Source organism: Mus caroli, unplaced genomic scaffold (genome assembly GCF_978045245.1).
Source record: "Mus caroli unplaced genomic scaffold, Mus_caroli_1 scaffold_20, whole genome shotgun sequence".
Lineage (NCBI taxonomy): Eukaryota > Metazoa > Chordata > Mammalia > Rodentia > Muridae > Mus > Mus caroli.
In genome coordinates this window covers 49866067-49890189 of record NW_028227275.1, presented here as the reverse complement: position 1 = coordinate 49890189, position 24123 = coordinate 49866067, and the positions used below count along the sequence as shown (strand labels likewise).

At 40.0% G+C, this 24123-nt stretch overlaps 1 protein-coding gene across 1 annotated transcript; it reads right to left on the bottom strand.

Annotated features, from left to right (window-relative positions):
- Window positions 1–1719: 1719 nt before the first annotated feature.
- Window positions 1720–16923, bottom strand: Oosp2 (oocyte secreted protein 2). The gene is made up of 4 exons (XM_021151474.2): window positions 16848–16923; window positions 8450–8631; window positions 3946–4049; window positions 1720–1864 (listed from the first exon to the last, which is right to left on the bottom strand). Exons 1-4 carry the CDS (start codon window positions 16921–16923, stop codon window positions 1720–1722), a joined length of 507 nt encoding a protein of 168 aa, XP_021007133.1.
- Between the last annotated feature and the right edge of the window lie 7200 nt (window positions 16924–24123).

The following is a 24123-nucleotide window of genomic DNA, read 5'->3' as shown; positions in this document are numbered from 1 at the left end:
AAAAGGCAGAACACATCACCATCTCTGCTCCCACAGCACCGCCGCTGCCACCACCACCACCGAGTACTGTTTCAACAAAAGCCATTGCAGGTGGAATATCACAAAAGAAAAAGGCGACAAGAACATGGTTTAGAGGATGAAGGGAGAAGCACAAGACTGTGGGGAAAAGCTAGTATTTTTTTTTTCTAATTTAGAGCTGAAAAGTCATAAATGGTACTTGAGGTTTCAGCTGCACTGTTTGTAAATTGAAAATAGGAACACCCATTTCAGCAAGCACTACAAACAGGTTCAAAGGGCAGAAGGAAGCCATATTACTTTAGTCACACGAAGTGACATTGTAAAGATGAAAAGTAGGCACCTCTGTATGCTTTAAGCCAGCTCTTATTTCTTTGATAGAAACACTATGGCCATGAGAAAGAAGCTTACGTAATTGGTGAAATGAAGAAAAGAACTGGATTTGTTCCTGGCTCATCCTTAACCCACCATGTACATTTCAGACACATGCTTCCCCACCTGAGTCTAACCATCTGGCCGGTGAGATCAGGCACTAGGATAAGATGCTTAGAATCATCTTCCTGAAGTCTGGCTGTTCCAACACTGTTCACCTTATCCCCTAAGACTGTTGAAAGGAGAAATTCCACACCACTTCCTCTATTAGTCAGCTTTTCCACTGCCATGAGAAACTCCTCAATAAATATGCTCCAAGGAAGATATATTTTGTCTCAAAGCTTCACAGGCATCGCCTCTGTGCTAATGGGCTTGTGCTCTGAGTGCAGGCTCTCTGTTGAGAGGGAAAAACATAGAAGTACTTAACAATAAAAAAAAAAATTCTTGCAGAGGACTGACCCACAGGATGAGTCCAGGCCTGCCAACTTTGGTTAGTTGTTACATATGCAGATGAAACATTACTGAGGGAGAGGAGATATCTGACATCAAACTTCAGTGATGGGAACATTTGCATAAATTCAAAGTGTGAATTAATTTTCTCATGTTTTGTCATCTGAGTATGCTGTCACCATAAATTAGTTTTGGAACACAGCACTTTTTGAGTTAGAATACTAACCATTATTAAAGTATATGCAAACGAGAGACTATTTATTTTTCCTAGGGGTTAGCTTGTTAGTTGTTAAAATGTAAACTAGGTCCAAAGTTTCTATTCTGCTGCATTAATACACCTATCCCTGTTCATTATTCTTACCGAAAACATTTCAAACATCTTTCTGTTGGATCAAAATTCGTGGGCTGGTAGGATAGAGAAGCAGTTGAAGGTGCCTACTTCCTGTCCTAACAACCTGAGTTCTATCCCTGGGACTCACATAGTTGTAGAGAAGAATCAGCACCCACAGGTTGTCCTCTGCCCTCTCGGCAAGCATCATGGTATGTGTATGCATGCATGCACACCACCAGCAGCAGCAGCACAATTTAAAACAATAAACATTAAATGTTCAAATTTGCCATTAAGGACATATTCTTGAAAATAGGTACAAAAGAGAAACAAAATTTAAATGACTAATATAAATTGCCTAATAGGTAACACCTGATTTACAAGCCATCCACAGGAGTAAAATAATCAAAGAATGCATCTTCATAAGCTGAGCCTTTATTTCATTGATGTATAGGAATGAGATATCTAAGGAGAAGCTTATGCCAGGATTTTTTTTTTCTTATTGAAAGAGAAAAGTTTGTCTTACAGTGAAATCTGTGGTGCCAGCACTGTCCCTATCTCCCATTCTGGGAGGAAGCAGCTTGGTAATCACTTAATATCCCCAACTCTTCTGGCGTAGCTTCAAAGTCAGTCATAAAGGGACTCTTAACAGGCTTTGGATCCTCCTCAGTAGACACTGACATAAGCCATACAGACTTCCTAAAGAAAAGGGGAACAGAGAGAATCAAGATTGGAGTTCTTGGTGCCATAGCTTTTCAAGTCAAAACTTGGAATCAAATTATTCTTATCTCTATTAAACCCCATCACATCATCAACCCGATAACTTGGAAGGCAGAGACAACGGAATCACTGCAAGTGCAAGACAGCTCTACCTAGTGAGTTTCCAGTCAGTAACTCCGTTGGATTTCTGAAGGTGAACGGATGGATGGATGGATGTTTACAATTTTAAAGTATATGCGCCAAAGCTCTGCTCGTATCTGTTTGTCTGACTAGTCATGATTTTGTTTCATTTTAGATTTATTTTATAGGTAAGAATGATATGCCTGCAGGCATGTATGCATACCATGTTCACACCTTGGTGCCTGAGGAAGTCAGGAGCAGATTTAAGACCCCTGGAGCAGGAGAGGTTGGTGGCTGTGAACCATCATGTGGGTGCTAGGAATTGAACCTAGGACATCTACAAAAGCAATGAGCACTCTTACTCTCTGAGTCTTCTCCCTAGTCCCTAGCCATCACATCTTCTAAGGTAGGTGGGCCAAAAACAAGAGAGCAATCACTGTTGACAGAGGAATGCCCATTCATCTCTGTTAAGACGGCAGCCTCTGAAGAAGCACTCGCTACAAGACAATGGTCAAAACTCTACATTACAACCAGCGTTTGGTGGTATATACAAGAGATGATACATTTATGTATGCATGTGCATGTGTGTGTGTAGGACTTAATCAAGTTTGGCTCTAATTTACGGTTCTGGTACACCCCAGAATGTCACTAAATCCCTCAATCTAGTTTACCTTAGAAAAATAGTTATATGAAAGGTCATAAATACTACCAAGGTAAATATATTTTCTGCCACTAAAATCCACACATAAGGGTGGTAATGATGGTAAATTTTATCTTATGTCTATTTTATCAACAGTGAAACAAAAACAGACATATGATTTGCCACATTAAAATATATTACACATTTGTTCTGAGCTCTAAATTCTTTTTAATATCAAGTATTTTTATATATTAGATTTCTATACTTGCCCCTAAGAATTTTTAATATTTGAGATAAACATTTCTACGACATGGTAAGTAGTATATCAGGATGCTATTGCATTTCTTCTCAAAGTTCCTATGGGGCACTTTCTGGACCCAATATTAGTTCTATAAAATTGCAAACAAGTGATTTAGTCAAACAGGTGAACGAATCCTTCTTTGTTCTCTGCTAGTTCCGATTAAAGTGGGCAGGTTTATTTTCACTCACATTTTAGCCAGGCAGTCTCATAACTTAAAAAAGTTTATTACAAGAACTGTACTATGAATTAGATAATAGCAAAATACATTGATGCTATGGACCAGTGGCTCAGAAGGTAAAGGTTCATGTCAGATAGTCTTATGACCCAAGTTCAATTCCAAGACACCACAGGTTGGAAGCTGAGCAACAATTCCCACAACTTGACCTCCGTACACTGACCTCTGTACAAACACTGTGGCATATGCATCCACAAATATATACAAAATAATTAAATAAATAAGTAAATACAAAATAATTAAATAAATAAGTAAATATAAAATAATTAAATAAATAAGTAAATATAAAACAAACTAAATTTCAGATTCCCAAATTAATGTGTGTGTGTGTTTGTGTGTGTGTGTGTGTGTGAATGCCTAATTCTTCTATTTATTGAGGTGATGGAGTATTTTATCTTGATTTGTAGCTATAAACTACAAAACTGTAAAATAATCTCTGACTATTAGACTATATGTTAGACCCTTTCAACTCCGTAGTGTTTTGATTCTAAAATTAAGTAATATATTTAACCTTTAGAAATGTAAATTTTTTTTCCAGAGCTGAGGACCGAACCCAGGGCCTTGTACTTGCTAGGCAAGCAGTCTACCACTGAGCTAAATCCCCAACCCCTAGAAATGTAAATTATTAAGGTATCTACTGAAGTATTTTATAAATAGTTCCTTAGGATTTGTTTGAATTATTCTTATGGGCAAGTCAGGACATAGTCTCTAAATTCTCTGTTTCTGTGACAGCAGCTCAAAGGAGAGAGATCCACAGGACTCACCGAGAGGCTAAACACTGCAAAGGGACTATCTGAAGTTCCAAACAATGATTCCTTGGACGAAAGTACATCTCGGTTTCAAAACAGACGATTTCATTTGAGATAACCTAGGAAATCACACTGGTTAGGAGGAAGGTATCCTAGCAACAGAAGAGCCATTCATAGAGGTGAACATGAAACAGAAATCATCAATATTTCAAAAGGTGGCTTCTGTCATTCTCAGGTGCATGTGAAGTTCCAGCCACTTAACCATGGGACAGAAAAGGAGCACTGTAAGAGTGAACTGAAAATACTTTTAGACAGGAGTATCCTAAGACACAGAAGTAAACTGTCATTTAACAGCCTTTGTAATAGAATATTAATGAAAAGCATTCAGTAGTTATTTTTGAGTGCCTTTGTCTCTCTGACTCTCCATCTTTCTCTTTGCAGCTCTGTCACATCTCCCTGCTTGTGTGTGTGTGTGTGTGCACATATGCATGCATGCACCTATACGCACACATGTCTGTATTGTTCCCTTGTGTTTGCACATGGCCTGCCTGTACTAAATGCACATAAGTGTGTGGATGTACCCACCGATTTGTGCACATGCAGAAGCCAGAGCATAATGTAGATATTTTCCTGAATTATGCTCCAACTTATTGCTTTGAGGCATGCTCTTTCACAAAACCAGAAGCTCACCATTTGGACCAGGCATGCTGGCCAGCAAGCCCTCAGCATGTACCCAACTCTGTACCCCAGTGCTAGGATAACAGGCCTCTACAGACACACCTCCCTTTTCACATGGTTTGAGGGCTTTCAAATTCAGATTCTGATGTTTGCAGAGAAAGCACTCTTACCCACAGAGTGATTTCTTCAGAGGTCAGCAGTTTTTCAGTAACACAATTTAGAACCAAATATCAAAAAAAAAAAAATGGTTTCAAGCACAGATTCTGGAGGGAAATCAGTCCTACTTATTAGTGAAATCTCACTAGCTCATTAACCACACCTGGGCAAATTGTGCAACCCCCCCCCATCTGAAGCTCCAGGTGCCTAATTTTCCAAATGCAGTGTCCTATCACAAGTAATAAGACAGTCAAAATATTACTATAGTATAAATATAAACTTTAAAAATCTACTGGGAAGAAGGAAATTAGGGAAACAACACCCTTCTCAATAGTCACAAACAATATAAAATACCTTGGCATGACTCTAACTAAGGAAGTGAAAGATCTGTATGACAAGAACTTCAAGTCTCTGAAGAAAGAAATTGAAGAAGATCTCAGAAGATGGAAAGATCTCCCATGCTCATGGATAGGCAGGATCAACATTGTAAAAATGGCATTCTTGCCAAAAGCAATCTACAGATTCAATGCAATCCCCATCAAAATTCCAACTCAATTCTTCAAGGAATTAGAAAGGGCAATCTGCAAATTCATCTGGAACAACAAAAAACCTAGGATAGCAAAAACTCTTCTCAAGGATAAAAGAACCTCTGGTGGAATCACCATGCCTGACCTAAAGCTGTACTACAGAGCAATTGTGATAAAAACTGCATGGTACTGGTATAATGACAGACAAGTAGACCAATGGAACAGAATTGAAGACCCTGAGATGAACCCACACACCTATGGTCACTTGATCTTTGACAAGGGAGCAAAAACCATCCAGTGGCCGGGCGTGGTGGCGCACGCCTTTAATCCCAGCACTCGGGAGGCAGAGGCAGGCGGATTTCTGAGTTCGAGGCCAGCCTGGTCTACAAAGTGAGTTCCAGGACAGCCAGGGCTACACAGAGAAACCCTGTCTCGAAAAACCAAAAAAAAAAAAAAAAAAAAAAAAAAACCATCCAGTGGAAAAAAGACAGCATTTTCAACAAATGGTGCTGGCACAACTGGCGGTTATCATGTAGAAGAATGTGAATTGATCCATTCCTATCTCCTTGTACTAAGGTCAAATCTAAGTGGATTAAGGAACTCCACATAAAACCAGAGACACTGAAACTTATAGAGGAGAAAGTAGGGAAAAGCCTCGAAGATATGGGTACAGGGAAAAAATTCCTGAATAGAACAGCAATGGCTTGTGCTGTAAGATCGAGAATCGATAAATGGGACCTCATAAAGTTGCAAAGCTTCGGCAAGGCAAAAGACACCGTCAATAAGACAAAAAGACCACCATCAGATTGGGAAAGGATCTTTACCTATCCTAAATCAGATAGGGGACTAATATCCAATATATATAAAGAACTCAAGCAGGTGGACTCCAGAAAATCAAATAACCCCATTAAAAAATGGGGCTCAGAGCTGAACTAAGAATTCTCACCTGAGGAATACCAAATGGCAGAGAAGCACCTGAAAAAATGTTCAACATCCTTTTTTTTTTTTTTTTTTTTTTTTTTGGTTTTTCGAGACAGGGTTTTTCTGTATAGGCTTGGCTGTCCTGGAACTCACTTTGTAGACCAGGCTGGCCTCGAACTCAGAAATCCGCCTGCCTCTGCCTCCCAAGTGCTGGGATTAAAGGCGTGCGCCACCACGCCCGGCATGTTCAACATCCTTAATCATCAGGGAAATGCAAATCAAAACAACCCTGAGATTCCAGCTCCTACCAGTCAGAATGGCTAAGATCAAAAATTCAGGTGACAGCAGATGCTGGCAAGGATGTGGAGAAAGAGGAACACTCCTTCGTTGTTGGTGGGATTGCAAGCTTGTACACTCTGGAAATCAGTTTGGCGGTTCCTCAGAAAATTGGACATAATACTACCAGAGGATCCAGCAATACCTCTCCTGGGCATATATCGAGAAGATGTTCCAACCGGTAAGAAGGACACATGCTCCACTATGTTCATAGCAGCCTTATTTATAATAGCCAGAAGCTGGAAAGAACCCAGATGCCCCTCGACAAAGGAATGGAAACAGAAAATGTGGTACATTTACACAATGGAGTACTACTCAGCTATTAAAAGGAATGAATTTATGAAATTCCTAAGCAAATGGATGGACCTGGAGGGCATCATCCTGAGTGAGGTAACACAATCACAAAGGAACTCACACAATATGTACTCACTGATAAGTGGATATTAGCCCAAAAACTTAGGATACCCTAGATATAAGATACAATTTGTTAAACGCATGAAACTCAAGAAGAACGAAGACCAAAGTGTGGACACTGTGCCCCTTCTTAGAATTGGGAACAAAACACCCATGGAAAGAGTTACAGAGACAAAGTTTGGAGCTGTGATGAAAGGATGAACCATCTAGAGACTGCCATATCCAGGGATCCATCCCATAATCAGCCTCCAAACGCTGACACCATTGCATACACTAGCACGATTTTGATGAAAGGACCCAGATATAGCTGTCTCTTGTGAGACAATGCCGGGGCCTAGCAAACACAGAAGTGGATGCTCACAGTCAGCTATTGGATGGATCACAGGGCTGTCAATGGAGGAGCTAGAGAAAGTACCCAAGGAGCTAAAGGGATCTGCAACCCTATAGGTGGAACAACATTATGAACTAACCAGTACCCCGGAGCTCTTGACTCTAGCTGCATATGTATCTAAAGATGGCCTAGTCGGCCATCACTGGAAAGAGAGGCCCATTGGACTTGCAAACTTTATATGCCCCAGTACAGGGGAATGCCAGGGCCAAAAAGTGGGAGTGGATGGGTAGGGTATTGGGGGGGGGGAGTGTATTGGGGACTTTTTTGATAGCATTGGAAATGTAAATGAGGAAAATACCTAATAAAAAAATTAATTCTAAAAAATATAATAATAAATAAATAAATAAATCAAACTAGACTTGAAAAAAATCTACCGGGAAACAATGTCCCAGAATAAAATAACAGTTTTAATATAGCCTTAGCTGAATAGCTAACAGATATATAACTCCAATTAAAATTCACTCCCGTGTAGGCACACATCCTAATGGAGCATGGGTAAATTTCAGATGACTTAACTGAATTGACTATTGAATTGAACATATAATGTAGCATGCATTGCCAGGGCTGGTGATCTGGAGCATTAGAAGCATTAATACAATTTACAATTGTTTGTGAAGGGGCTAGGAAAATGCATAGGTGAATAGAAGTGCTCGAGGCTCTTGCAGAGAATTTAATTTGGGTTCCAAGCACCCACATCATGTGGCCTACAACTGTCTGTAACTCCAGGGAATCCGATGTCCTCTTTTGGTCTTCCAGCACACCTGTATATATTCATGCACAAATATAGATACACAAAAATAAAATTTTGCTTAAAAACTTCTTGCCAAGATTTTGTGAAATAGACTAGAATCTTTTTAAATTTTTTAAAATCATTGCCTGCATCATGAGTCTGCAAATCTGTGCTACAAATTTCTAGGCCTAAAATTTACCCAATAATTGGGGAGGAATACATGTGGGAGTCTATTGTACTATAGTCATTGGTTATTACCAGCAGAATCATGGATATGGATCAGTTAAAGGACCATAATGCTAACAGTAAGCAAATAAACATGAAAAACACTTGTTACTTTTACAGACAGCACTACAAAGTTCTCACCTTTGTCCTGATGCCACACTGAGAAACAGGGTATATGAAATCATATTGATGTGCGAGTATTTGAGTTGCACTGCAGTTCTGTCCCAGATATAATTCATCAGCAAAAATATATGGATGTTTTTTGTTCTGAGAAACCGCACTAACAGTGACCGTCAACCAGTCCTGAGAACAACTTTTATACACTGCAGAAAGATACACATGAGAAAATGTCAAGTGTGCATTAACTTCAAGAAAGAGCTAATTTTCTGTCAAGAGTAAACATAGTTTTAAAAAGAGCTGATGACTGGTCTCCCATCTGTGCCCCAGAGCTAAGGCTGTCCCACAACCCTCCACACCTAAATCCCACCCAGAGAGAGCTGGTCTCTCAGGAGTACTCTCACTTCTAAGCCTACAAGTGAGACCTCCACTTTTGCTCCAATAACTGTCCAAAAGGAACCCAACAGGAGTGAAAAGGACACAGGAACAGCAGAACAGCTAAGGACAGAATACTTCTGGTCTCCATCTGCACCCTGAGCTAAGGGTGACCCACAGCCCTCCTTACACAAAACTCGCCAGTTGAGAGCTGGACTCCCAAGGAGTGCTGATACACCTAACACCACAGGTTCACAGGCCCAAAGAAGGGGAAAGCCCCACTCAGAGACAGAAAGGACAGGTAGAACTTGAGATAACCAGATGGCAAGAGGTAAGCACAAGAACATATGTAACAGAAACCAAGGCTACTTGGCATCATCAGAACCTAGTTCTCCCACTGCAGCAAGTCCTGGATAACATATCAAACTGGAAAAACAAGATTCAGATTTAAAATTATATGTCATGATAATGATGATGATAGAGGACTTTAAGAAGTACATGAAAAAAAAAAAACTCCATTAATAAAATGCAGGAGAACACAGGTAAAAAGGTAGAAGCCCTTAAAGAGGAAGCACAAAAATCCCTTAAAGAATGACAGGAAAACACAATCAAACAGGTGAAGTAATTTAACAAAACTATCCAGGATCAAAAATGGAAATAGAAGCAATAAAGAAATCACAAAGGAGATAGAAAACCTAAAAAAAGAGATCAGGAGTCGTAGATGCAAGCATCACCAACAGAATACAACAGATAGAAGAGAGAATCTCAGGTGCAGAAGATACCATAGAAAACATTGACACAAGAGGCAAAGGAAGTGCAAAATGCAAAAAGGTTCTCACCCAAACATTCAGAAAATCCAGGACACAATGAGAAGACTAAACCTAAGGATAATAGGTACAGAAGAGAGTAAAGATTTCCAACTTAAAGGGCCAGTAAATATCTTCAACAAAATTATAGAAGAAAAATTCCCTAACCTAAAGAAAGAGATGCCTATGAACATACAAGAAGCCTACAGAACTCCAGATAGTTTGGACCAGAAAAGAAATTTCTCCCATCACATAATAAGCAAAACACCCAATGCACAAAACAAAGAAAGAATACTAAAAGCAGTAAAAGAAAAAGGTCAAGTAAAATATAAAAGCAGACCTATCAGAATTACACCAGATTTCTCACCAGAGACTATGAAAGCCAGAAGGTCCTGGGCAGATGTCATACAGACCCTAAGAGAACACAAATTCCAGCCCAGACTACGATACCCAGAAAAACTCTCAATTACCAGATATGGAGAAAGCAAGATATTCAATGACAAAACCAAATTTACACAATATCTTTCACAAATCCAGTCCTACAAAGGATAAAGGACAGAAATCTCCAACACAAGGAGGAAAGCTACACCCTATAAAAAGCAAGAAAGTAATCTGCTTTCAACAAACCCAAAAGAAAATAGCCACACAAACATAAATCCATCTCTAACAACAAAAACACAGGAAGTAACAATCACTTTTCCTTAATATCTCTTAACGCCAATGGACTCAATTCCCCAATAAAAACACATATAGACTAAATGAATGGATATGTAAACAGGACCCAGCATTTTGCTACATACAGGAAGTGCACCTCAGTGTCAAAGACAAAAACTACCTCAGAATAAAAGGCTGGAAAATAATTTTCCAAGCAAAAGGTCCCAAGAAACAAGCTGGAGTAGTCATTCAAAAATCAAATAAAATTGACTTTCAACCAAAAGTTATCAAAACAGATAAGAAAGGACACTTTGTACTCATCAATGGAAAAATCTACCAAAAAGAATTCTCAGTTCTGAACATCTATGCCCCCAAAGGCAAGGGCACCCACATTCATAAAAGAAACGTTACTAAAGCTCAAAGCACACATTACCTCACACAATAATTGTGGGAGACTTCAACACCCCACTCTCATCAATGAGCAGATCATGAAAACAGAAACTAAACAAAGACAGACTGAAACTAACAGAAGTTATGGACCTAATGGATTTAACAGGTAGTTATAGAATATTTCATCCTAAATCAAAATAGTATACCTTCTTCTCAGCACCTCATGGTACCTTCTCCAAAATTGGCCATATAATCTGTCACAAAACAGGCCTCAAGACATACAAGAAAATTGAAATAATCCCATGCATTTTATCAGATAACCAAGGATTACGGCTGATCTTCAATAACAACAAAAACAACAGAAAGCCCAGATAAACATGGAAGCTATACAACATTCTACTCAATGATAACCTGGTCAAGGAAGAAATAAAGAAAGAAATTAAAGACTTTTTAGAATTAATGAAAATGAAGCCACAACATACCCAAACTTATGAGACACAATGAAAGCAGTCCTAAGAGGAAAACTCATATCTCTAAGTGCCTCCAAAAAGAAACTGGAGAGAGCATACACTAGCAGCTTAATAGCACATCTGAAAGCTCTAGAACAAAAAGAAGCAAATACACCCAAGAGGAGCAGATGGTAGGAAATAATCAAACTCAGGGCTGAAATCAACCAAGTAGAAACAAAATGAACTATAAAAAGAATTAACAAACCAGGGGCTGATTCTTTGGGAAAATCAACAAGATAGATAAACCCTTAGCCAAACTAAACAGAGGACACAGAGAAAGTGTTCAAATTAACAAAACCAGAAATAAAAAGGAAGACAGAAACCCAGGAAATCCAAAACATCATCAGATCCTACTATAAAAGCCTGTACTCAACACAACTGGAAAATCTGTATGAAATGGACAATTTCATAGACAGATGCCAAATACTAAAGTTAAATTATGGCCAGAAAAATGCATGTAAATAGTCCCATAACCTCATTAAATGTCTCCCAACCAAAAAAAAAAAAAAAAAAAAATGCGTTTAGAGCAACGTTCTATCAGACTTTCAAAGACGACCTAATACCAACACGCTTCAAACTATTCCACAAAATAGAAACAGAAGGAACACTACCCAATTCATTCTATTAAGCCACAAGTATGAGCATACCTAAATCACACAAAGACCCAAAAAGAAAGAACTTCTCACTTATGAATATCGATGCTAAAATATTCAATAAAATTCTTGAAAACCAAATCCAAGAACACATTAAAATAATCATCCATCAAAATCAAGTAGGCTTCATCCCAGGGATACAGGTATGGTTCAATATATGAAAATCCATCAACGTAATCCACTATATAAAGAAACTCAAAGGGGAAAAAACTCATGAGGATCTCACTAGATGCTGAAAAAGCATTTGACAACATTCTACACCACATAAAGGTAAAAATCTCGGAGATATCAGGAATTCAAGGCCCATAACAAACATAGTAAAAGCAATATACAGCAAATCAGTAGCCAACATCCAACTAAATGGAAAGAAACTTGAAGCAATCCCACTAAAATCAGGGACTAAACAAGGCTGCCCACTCTCCCCCAAACTATAGTACCCAAAGTTCTATCCAGAGCAATACGACAACAAAAGGAGGTCAAAGGGATACAAATTGTAAAGGAAGAAATCAAAATATTATTATTTGTAGATGATATGGCAGTATACTTAAGTGACCCCAAAAATTCCACCAGAGAACTCCTAAACTTGATTAAATAACCTCAGAAAAGTGGCTGGATCAATCAAGTCCAACACAATGGTATCCTTCCTCTACTCAAAGGATAAATGAATTTCTGAGAAAAATTTGGGAAATGACACCCTTCAAAATAGTCACAAATAATATAAAATACCTTAGTGTTTAACCAAAAAAGTGAAAGATCTGTATGACAACAACTTCAAGTCTCAGAAGAAATAAATCAAAGACCTCATAAATGGAAAGATCACCATGATCAAGGATTGGCAGGATTAATACAGTAAAAATGGCCATCTTGCTGAAAGCAATCTACATATTCAATACAATCCCCATCAAAATTCCAACTCAATTCTTCATAGAGTAACAAAGATCAATTTGCAAATTCAAGTGGAAAAACAAAAAACTCAGGATAGCTAAAAATATTCTCAACAATGAAAGAACTTCTGGGGAAATCACCATCCCTGCTATCTCTGACCTCAAGCTGTACTACAGAGCAATAGTGATAAAACAGACAAACAAACAAACAAACAAAAACTTCATGCTGTTGATACAGTGACAGGCCAGATGATCAATGGAATAGAATTGAAGACCCAGAATGAACCCACACAACTATGGTCTCTTGATCTTTGACAAAAAGCTAAAAACCATCCAGTGGAAAAAGGACAGCATCGTCACTAATGGTGTTGGTTCAACTGGAGGTCAGCATTTAGAAGAATGCAAATTAATCCATTCTTAGCTCCTTGTAAAAAGCTCAAGTACAAGGGTATCAAGGACCTCAAACCAGATACACTGAAACTAATAGAAAAGAAAGTGGGGAAGAGCCTCAAGCACATGGGCACAGGGGAAAATTTCCTGAACAGAACACAAATAGCTTATTCTCTAAGATCAAGTATAAACAAATGGGACCTCATAAAACTACAAAGCTTCAATAAGGTAAAGGACACTATCAATAGAACAAAACAGCAACCAACGTATTGGGAAAATATCTTTACCAACCCAACATCCAATAGAGGGCTAATATCCGATATATACAAAGAACTCAAGGAGTTAGACTCCAGAGAACTAAATAACCCTATTAAAAATGGGGTACAGAGCTAAACAAAGAATTCTCAACTGAAAAATATAATGGCCAAGAAGCACCTAAAGAAATGTTCAACATCTTTAGCCATCAGGAAATGCAAATCAAAAGAACCCTGAGATTCCACCTCACAACAGTTAGAATGGCTAAGATCAAAAACTCAGGTGACAGCAGATGCTGGCAAGGATGTGGAGAAAGAGGAACACCCTTCCATTGTTGGTGGAATTACAAGATGGTACAACCACTGTGGAAATCAGTCTGGCAGTTCCTCAGAAAATAGTAGCGCCTAAGGACCCCGCTACACCACTTCTGGAAATATACCCAAAAGATGCTCCAACATATAACAAGGACACATGCTCCACTATGTTCATAGCAGCTTATTTATAATAGCCAGAAGTTAGAAACAACCCAGATGTCCTTCAACAGAGGAATGGATAAAGAAAATGTGGTACATTTACATAATGGAGTACAACTCGGCTATTAAAAACAATGAATTCATGAAATTCTTAGGCAAATGGTTGGAATTAGAAAATATCATCCTGCATGAGGTAACCCAGTCGCTAAAGAACACACATTGTATGCACTCACTGATAAGTGGATATTAGCCCAAAAGCTTGGAATACCCAAGATACAATTCACAGACCACATGAAGCTCAAGAAGAAGGAAGACCAAAGTGTGGATGCTTCAGTCCTTATTAGAAGGGATAACATAATACTCAAGGGAGGAGTTACAGAGACAAAGTGTGGAGCCGAGACTGAAGGAAAGACCATCCAAAGACTACCCCACTTGGGGATCCATGCCATATACAGTCACCAAACCCAAACACTACTCCAGATGCCAAGAAGTGCTTGCTTACAGGAGCCTGATATAGCTGTCTCCTGAGAGGCTGACAAGCCTGACAAAGACAGAGGTGGATGCTCTAAGCCAACCATTGGACTGAGCAAGTGGTCCACAATGGAGGAGTTAAAGGACTGAAGGATCTGAAGGGACAAAATCACCAACCCAAGACTTCACATGAAGGGACCCATGGCTCCAGCTGCATATGTAGCAGAGGATGGTCTTGTTGGACATAATGGGAATAGAGGTCTTTTGTCCTGGGAAGACTCGATGCCCCAGTATAGGAGAATGCCCAGGCAGGGAGGTGGAAGTGGGTGGATGGGTGGGGTACCACCCTCATACAAGCAAGGGGAGGGAGGTGGTTGGGCTAACACCCTCATACAAGCAGGGGAAGGGATGATGGGATAGGGGGCTTCTGGAGGGAAAACTGGGAAAGGGGATAACATTTGAAATGTAAATAAATAAAATATCCACTCAAAAAAAGCAAAAAAAAGTAAAACACCAAAAAATAGATAATTTATACAATAAATTATTTTTAAGTCATATTCTGCCACAAAAAAAGAGCCTATGAAGGATTTGGAGATTATCATTATTTTCAAAATACATCTGCTTAGTTATTCCCACATACATAGATAGATATCTGATATTTCACAGGTGAAACCCAGCAACATCAAGGATGAAAATATAAAATCACCTATGATTTCTTTCCTTCTGAAGAACTGAAATTCTACAAAAGGTGCTATATTCAGGAGTGTGTGAAAGGGAATACTTTATCCCCACAACCTTTGTAAGGAGATGAAGAGAAAATATGCTCCAGAGGAACTCAAAACAGCCTCAGCCATGAGAGAAAGAAGTCTGAAGAGAGAAAACACACCCTCCTCACAGCTTTACAGTGCTGGAAAATTCACCCTCAGGTAAAACTTACTCTTAGCCTATACATGGAGATCTCCAGGAAGTCAACCACGAAAGTTACTTTTAATGGATGCATTGGGAGGAACTTCCCATAATGGAAAATATATGCGGTCAATGAGTATGAGGCTACTGCAGCCTCCAAAAATCAGTGGGGCCTATGAGTTTTTGGTCTTTGGAGATAAGCCACCATTAAGAAGACAAGGTAAGTTTGGGGTAGGAAGGCAGGTGTTTTACATCTATGTCTTTGTGTGCTTAAAATGTTATTCTATGCCCTAAATAGGAGAATTGGGAAGAGCTTCCTTAAAAGAAATATATATATATATATATATATATATATATATATATATATATCAACACCTAAGATTAAAACTGGTTTTTAAAAAGTAAGTGGACCTAGGCATACTGAAAGTCCATTCTTTTAAGCTCTACTCCCACCTCCTATCACCACATTTCAGTCAGTTGGACACTTTATGGTGGTTCCTCCAACATCTGAAAAATTACTGAGAACCACACATAGCTGTTGAATCATCAACTTAAGCAATTCTTCCTGACCCCAAACAGTAATTAGGACCAGGGCACAGATACCTTGCTCAATCTGTCCCAGGAAGCTGGAATCTGCTAGTTACCACTTCCTCTGCATGTGCTGTCTATTTTCAGCCATTAACTGCTGCACTAGCCTAAAGACATCATTGTAAAGTGAAAGGATACCAGAACCCGAATATGGTCCTCAATCCTACAAGGTCTCCAAGCCAAACAGACAAATAAGAAACCTGTATTTCAGTTCTACAGGAAACTCCACTTCTAACAATAGCAATAGACAAGCCAACTTTGTAAATAATAATAACAACACAAGAATTCTGCCTTGGAAAAGCTAGCATTTAGTCAGATGTTAAAACTAGGAGGATCTTGATTCTAGGTGAGATGGGGGAAAGATATTAAAATGAACCTTTAAACATGACAGACTTGCTTTATGTTGGTCTTCGTGGCTTCTTAGGAATCACCATCTGATATGAGTGACTGGCAGAGCAGTACGTTTGTGTGTGTGTTTCTGCAGCCCAGGCTAGCCTCAAAATTGCTATACAGCCAAAGCTGACTTTGAACTCCTGATTCACTAGCTTCACCTTCACAAGTACTAGAATTATATAGACTTGTATCATCACAACCAGCTAGGGCAATACTATTAAAAGAACAGAAAGCAATATCATGAAGAAGAAATATGGAGATTCTAGACATAGGAAGGTCAGTTTCAGAGATACAGTGCCACTGATTGCAAACTATCAACGTACAGATAATTGGCAGTAGATTTGAAAAGGCAGACTTAGATTCAGAGCCATGGGATACTTCTGTAAATGAGATACATTATACAGAAAATACCAAAGCATAGGAAAAGAGGATGTCTGAGAACGTAGACATTAGGCAAAAAGAGGAAACATGTAAATTTGCAAGTCTGCTTTACCTGAAAGTATTTGTATTCCAGAAAATTTATAGCAACATCACAGCTCTGTAGGGAGTAAAAAGGCCTGCATGGAAAGCAATCACTCCACACTGCTTTATCAAGGAAGTATCCTTCAAAGGAGCCTGCATGGCAGGCAATCAATCGTTACCCTTTCTAAGAAGTATCTCCAAGTGCTCACTTACCATCAATGTCCCAAGCACAAGTCCAAACCAAGACAGCAAGATAAACCAGGACCTCTAAAGCCATAGAGACCCCCATCTTGCAGACTTCCTGAATAGCACCACTCAGAAACAAAAAGGAACAGTCATGGCTGATTTAAGTGATTTTGTATGGCAGCCCGTGCTCAGCTGCCTTCATTTTTCTTGTTAAAGTAGGCTGTAGAGGTGATGTGCTAACTACTTAAAACTCAGGTTTTCCAGATTATTTACACCACAAATCTCAAAGAAGCATACATAAGTGGATCATGCTCTAGTGGATGGTCCCACCACTGTGCCGCACAAATTAGATTCCATAAAGTATCACAAAAAGAAGACAGAAGTTTGGGGGTGGGGATGGAAAGAGGGCTAGAGCTAAGAAAATTAGAAAATTAGAGGGCTAGAGCCAGGAGTAAATATTATAAAAATACACTGTATAATGTATGGATTATTCAAAGAAGAAATTAAAAAATTTTTAAATGTTTCAATTGATAACTATTTGCAATGGATTGTTAAGGTCATCTAAATGCCTCCAATTACAATATTGACAGTAACCACTATGTTGTTAGAAATAAGTTTTTTTTTAATTGGATATTTTCTTTGTTTACAGTTCAAATGTTATCCCCTTTCCTGGCCCGCCCCCTGCAGAAATCCCCGACCCATTCCCCCTCCCCCTGCTTCTATGAGGGTGTTCCCTCACCCACCAACCCACTCCTACCTCCCTGCCCTCTCTTTCCCCTACACTGGGGCATAGAGCCATCACAGGACCAAGGGCCTCTCCTCCCATTGATGCCTGACAGGGTCATCCTATGCTACATATGCAGCTGGAGCCATGGGTTCCTCCTTGGTAGTTTAGTCCCTGGGAGCTCTGGGCGGGGGGTGGGGGGGTCTGGTTGGTTGGTATTGTTGTTCTTTCTATGGGTTGCAAATCCCTTCAGATCATTCAGTCCTTTCTCTAACTCCTCCATTGGGGATACCATGCTCAGTCCAATGGTTAGCTGAGAGCATCCACCTCTGTATTTGCTAGGCTGTGGCAGAGCCTCTCAGGAGACAGCTCCTGTCAGCACTCACTTTTTGGCATTCACGATACTGTCTGCGATTGGTGACTGTATATGGCCTGGATCCCCAGGTAGGGTACTCTCTGGATGGCCTTTCCTTCAGTCTCTGCTCCACACTTGATCTCCATATTTGCTCCCATGAGAATTCTGTTCCCTCTTCTAAGAAGAACTGAAACATCCACACTGTGGTCTTCCTTCTTCTTGAGCTTCATGTGGTCTGTGAACTGTACCTTGGGTATTCCAAGCTTTGGGGCTAATATCTGCTTATCAGTGAGTGCATACCATGTGTGTTCTCTTATGATTTGGTACCTCACTCAGGATGATATCTTCTGTTTCTATCCATTTGCCTAAGAATTTTATGAATTCATTGTTTTTAATAGCTGAGTTGTACTCCAGTGTGTAAATGTACCACATTTTCTTTATCCATTCCACTGTTGAGGGACATCTGGGTTATTTCCAGCTTCTGGCTGTTATAAATAAGCTGCTATGAACATATTGGAGGATGTGGCTGTAATATATATTGCATCATCTTTTGGGTATATGTCCAGAAGTGGTACAGCTGGGTTCTCAGGTAATACTATGTCCAATTTTCTGAGGAACCACCAGACTGATTTCCAGAGTGGTTGTACCAGCTTGCAATCCCACCAGGAATGGAGGAGTGTTCCTCTTTCTCCACATCCTCACCAGCATGCTGTACTATCACCTGAGTTTTTTATCTTAGCCATTCTGAATGGGGTGAGGTGGAATCTCAGGGTTCTTTTGATTTGCACTTCCCTAATGAGTAAGGATGTTGAACATTTCTTTAGGTGCTTCTTGATCATTTGAGTTTCATCAGTTGAGAATTCTTTGTTTAGTACTGTAACCCATTTTTAATAGAGTTATTTGATTCTTGGAGTCTAACTTCTTGAGTTTTTTGTATACATTGGATATTAACCCTCTATCAGATATAGGATTGGTAAAGATCTTTACTCAGTCTGTTGGTTGCCTTTTTGTCTTATTGACAGTGTGCTTTGCCTTACAGAAGCTTTGCAGTTTTATGAGGTCCCATTTGTTGATTCTTGATCTTAGAGCATAAGCCAATGGTGTTCTGTTCAGAAGAATATCCCCTGTGTCCATGTGTTCAAGGCTGACCCCACTTTCTCTTCTATTAGTTTCAGTGGACCCAGAAATAAACCCACACACCTATGGTCACTTGATCTTTTACAATGAAACTAAAAACATACCAGTGGGGGGAAAAAAAGAGAGAAAAGAAAGAAAGAAAGCATATTCAACAAAGGCTGCTGGTCTAACTGGCAGTCTGTATGTAGAAGAATGCAAGTTGATCACTTATCTCCTTGTACAAAGCTCAAGCCCAAGTGGATCAAAGACCTACATATAAAACCAGATTCACTGAATCTAACAGATGAGGAAGTGGGAAATAGCCCCAAACACATCTGCACAGGGGAAATTTTCCTGAACAGAAAACCAATGGCTCAAGCTCTAAGATCAACAATTGACAAATGGGACCTCATAAAATTGAAAAGCTTCTGTAAGGTAAAGGACACTGTAAATTGGACAAAACAGCAACCTACAGATTGGGAAAAGATTTTTATCAATCCTACAGCCAATAGAGGGCTAATCTCTAAACTATAAAAATAACTCCAGAAAACCAAATAACCCAATGAAAAATAGGGCAACCTACAGATTGGGAAAAGATTTTTCTCAATCTTACATCCAATAGAGGGCTAGTATCTAAATATAAAAAGAACTCCAGAAAAACAAATAACCCAATGAAAAATAGGGTACAGAGCTAAACAACGAATTCTGAACTGAGGAATCTCAAATGGCCTAGAAGTATCTAAAGAAATGTTCAACATCCATAACCATCAGGGAAATGCAAATCAAAATGACAGAGATTCCACCTCACACTATTCAGAATGGCTAAGATCAAAAACTCAGGTGACATCGAGTGCTGGAGAGGATGTGGAGAAAGAGGAATACTCCTCCATTGTTTCTGGGATTGAAAGCTGGTATAACCACTTTGGAAATCAATCTGGTGGTTCCTCAGAAAAAATGGAAATAGTTCTACCCGAAGACACAGCTATACCATTCCTGGGCATATACCCAAAAGATGCTCCAAATTTTAACAAGGATGCATGCTCCACTATGATCATAGCCACCTTAATTATAATAGCCAAAGGCTAGAAACAACCCAAATGTCCCTCAATGGAAGAATGGATACAGAAAATGTGGTACATTACACAATATAATAGTGCTCAGCTATTAAAAACTATGACTTCCTTCTGGTCAGCACTGGTCTATCTTGGGTGCAAACTCAGCTGACAGTCCGACGGTCACCAGAAGAGTCTCCACTCCCAGGCACTTTTGCATGCCCAGGATCTTAGGATCACCTGTGAGTAGAACACAACATCTGTTTCAACACCACTGGGAGTGACTAGGACTAGAAGAATCCAGGGATGCAGGAACACCACCGAATGAGTGGCTCCAGGTCCTTCTGGTCAGCACTCTTCTACCTTGGGGGCAAACTTGTCAGAAGCTGGAAATAACCCAGATGTCCCTTAACAGAAGAATGGATATAGAAAATGTGGTACTTTTACACAATGGAGTACTATGCAGCTATTAAAAAACAATGAACTTATGAAAGTCTTAGGCAAATGGATGGATCTAGAGGATATCATCCTGAGTGAGGTAACCCAGTCACAAAAGAACACACATGATATGCACTCACTGATAAGTGGATATTAGCCCAGAAGCTCAGAATACCCAAGATACAATTCACAAACCACATGTAACTAAAGAAGGAGGAAGACCAAAGTGTGGATGCTTCAGTCCTTCTTAGAAGGGGCAACAAAATACCCATGGAAGGAGTTACAGAGACAAACTGTGAAGCAGAGATTAAAGGAAGAGACTGCCCCACCTGGGGATCCATCCAATATACAATCACCAAACCCAGACACTACTGTGGATGCCAACAAGAGCTTGCTGACAGGAGCCTGATATAGCTGTCTCCTGAGAGGCTCTGCCAGTGCCTGACAAATACAGAAGTGGGTATTCACAGCCAACCATTGGACTGAGCTCAGAGTCCCCAGTAAAGGAGCTAAAGAAAGGACCCAAGGAGTTGAAGGGGGTTGCAGCCCCACAGGAGGAACAACAATATAAACTAACCAGTACCCAAGAGCTCCCAGGGACTAAACCACCAACCAAAGAGTACACATGGTAGGACTCATGGATCTAGTTGCATATGTAGCAGAGGATGGCCTAGTCAGTCATCAATGGAAGGAGAGGCCCTTGGTCCTGTGAAGGCAATATGCCCCGGTGTAGGGGAATGCCAGGGCCAGGAGTTAGGAGAGGGTGGGTTGGTGAGCAGGGGGAGGGATAGTGGATTGGGGAGGGGGTTTTCAGAGGGGAAACTAGGAAAGTGGATAACATATGAAATGTAAATAAAGAAAATATCTAATAAAAATAATGAAAAAAACTATGACTTCATGAATTTTGTAGGCAAATGGATGGAACTAGAAAATATCATCCTGAGTTAAGTAACCTAGACACAAAAGCATATACATGGTATGGACTCCCTGATAAGTGGATATTAACCATGTTCCAGCTCCAGCAAGCAACAGAACTCAGCAGTATTGGCTATTTGGCTCTGGCTTTAGAGTCATGAATAGAAGGAACTACTGGGACAACTGATGCTGGTTAGATGGAGCTAAAAAGAATTAGTGGTGATTAAGAAGAGATCAGCATCACCGAGGTGAAATCTTCTGGGAAGTGTTTTCTGAGAGCACAAAGAAACTATGTTCCAGAGATAGCCAATATTGTACCTCATGCTGCAGCTGTACTTGGTAATGTGTAAGAGCCACTCAGGTGGTACTGGTTTTGAAGACATGAATGGGGTCATGAAGAACAGATGAGGCTTGGCACTGTGAGAGGCCATGGAAGGCCATTGGTGAAGGTGCAGTCTCATTTGCAGTTGATGGCCCAGGACTGAAGGGACCATGCCCAAGAAGTTTGAGATTCCAGAGACATGGGCTATCCGCTGAGGAAAGCTGCTAACGGAGTGGAACCAGCCCATGAGAAAGAAGTTTGTTGCAGTCAACAAAAATGAAAAAGGAGTTGGAGATCTGAAGACTGCTTTGATATCAGACATTGAGATTCAGAGTTTGGAGTTTGCCCAGCTAATTTCCTGTCTTGATTTGGGGTGATTTCAGTTAAGTGATTGGATAAATCTCAGAAGAGACTTTGAACTTTGGGCTTTTAACTTTGTTGAGATTGCTATAGACTATGGAGACACTCAAAGTTGGACTAAACGTATTTTGCATTATGCTATGTTTAGGAAGTAGAATGTTATGGTTTATATATGCTTGGCCCAGGGAGTGGCACTATTAGAAGATGTGGCCCTGTTGGAGTAGGTGTGTCACTGTGGTGGTGGGCTTTAAGACCCTCATCCTAGCTGCCTGGAAACCAATATTCTGCTTGCAGCCTTCAGATGAAAATGTAGAACTCTCATCTCTGCATGCACCAAGCCTGCCTGGATAGTCCCATGCTCCTGCCTTGATAATGGATTGACCCTCTGAACCTGTAAGCCAGCCCCAATTAAATATTGTCATTATAAGAGTTGCCCTGGTCATGGTGTCTATTCACAGCAGTAAAACCCTAACTAAGACAGGTGGGGAATGAGGGGAACCACTAGAAAGTCCCAGACACCAGGGATGTGAGAGGCTCCCAGGACCCAGTGGGGTTGACATTAGCTGAAGTACCCAACACCGGGGAGATAGAACCTGAAGAGACCACCTCCAGTAGATAGACATGGCCTCCAGCAGAGGAATGAGGTCACCCACTTGTCTCAAAATTTTTAACCCAGAATTGTTCCTATCTAAAGGAAACTCAGGGACAAAAAATGGAGCAGAGACTGAAGGAAAGGCCATCCAGAGACTGCCACACCTTGCCATCCATCCCATCCACAGATACCAAACCCTGACACAATTGCTGATGCCAAGAAGTGCTTGAAAACAGGAGCATGGTATGACTGTCCTCTGAGAGGTTCTCCCAGCACTTGACTAAGACAGATGCAATACTCACAGCCAACCATTGGACTGAGCCTGGGAACCCCAATAGAAGAGTTAGGGGAAAAACTGAAGGAGCTGAAGGGGATTGCAACCTCACAAGAAGAACAATATCAATTAACTGCACCTCATGGAGCTCCCAGGAACTAAATCACCAACCAAAGAGTATACATGACTAGGTCCATGGCTCCTGCTACATATATAGCAGAGGACTGCCTTATCTGGCACCAATGAGAGGAGAGGGGCTTGGTCATGTGGAGGCTTATTGCCCCATTGAAATTCTAGAAGGATTAGGTGGGAGTGGGTGGGTGGGGGAGCACACTCTTGAGGAAAAGGGAAGGCGGGGATGAAGAGGAGGGTTTTTGGAGGAGAACAACATTTGAAATGTAAATAAGTAAAATAATAATAATAAAAAGAGCACATGTTCTTTCAGAGAACCAGAGTCCAGTTTGATGAACTCATGAGTTTACTAGGCCACCTTAGAGATATATTAGTGAGTCTCAAAACCGTGACATCACAGAACAGTCCCACCCAGCCTAGGTAATGAGTTCTAAAAGCTGTGTAGAAGAAATCTTCCTTTTAATATTTCACTCCTGAGGACATTAGCATCCCCCAAACCACATGCAGTTGGGCAGGACCAGGTGCACCTGGTGATGGGGTGTGGTTTTGAGCTCAGCTAAAAGCCAGCCACCTCCCACTCCTCCTTCCATGAGAGAAGCACAAATTACCCTTACTAGGTTTTTTGTTTTTTGTTTTTTGTTTTTTTTTTTTAAGGACAAAGCTGGAAAGAGGTAGGGCGGTTGAAGAATGGATCTTGGAGGAGTTAAGGGGAAGAATAGGAGGGTTGAATAAGATCAAAATGCAGTGTATACATACCTGAGATTCTCCCAGAATAAAATATTATAGTAAAAATAATTTTTCAAGAAAAAATAACTACTTATGATCATTAGGCTTAAAAATATGTACATTAATCCTTTAATAATTAGACACAGCATCAATTGGAAATTTTTATTCTTTAATCAGATTTTATACAGTTAAAAGCAGGGACAGCTCCTTTTTAAAAATGAGAATATATGAAGGTCGCATTTCACTTTATTTAAAATTGTCTCTTTTTAAAAAGGGGATGAGAAATCACCAGACCAT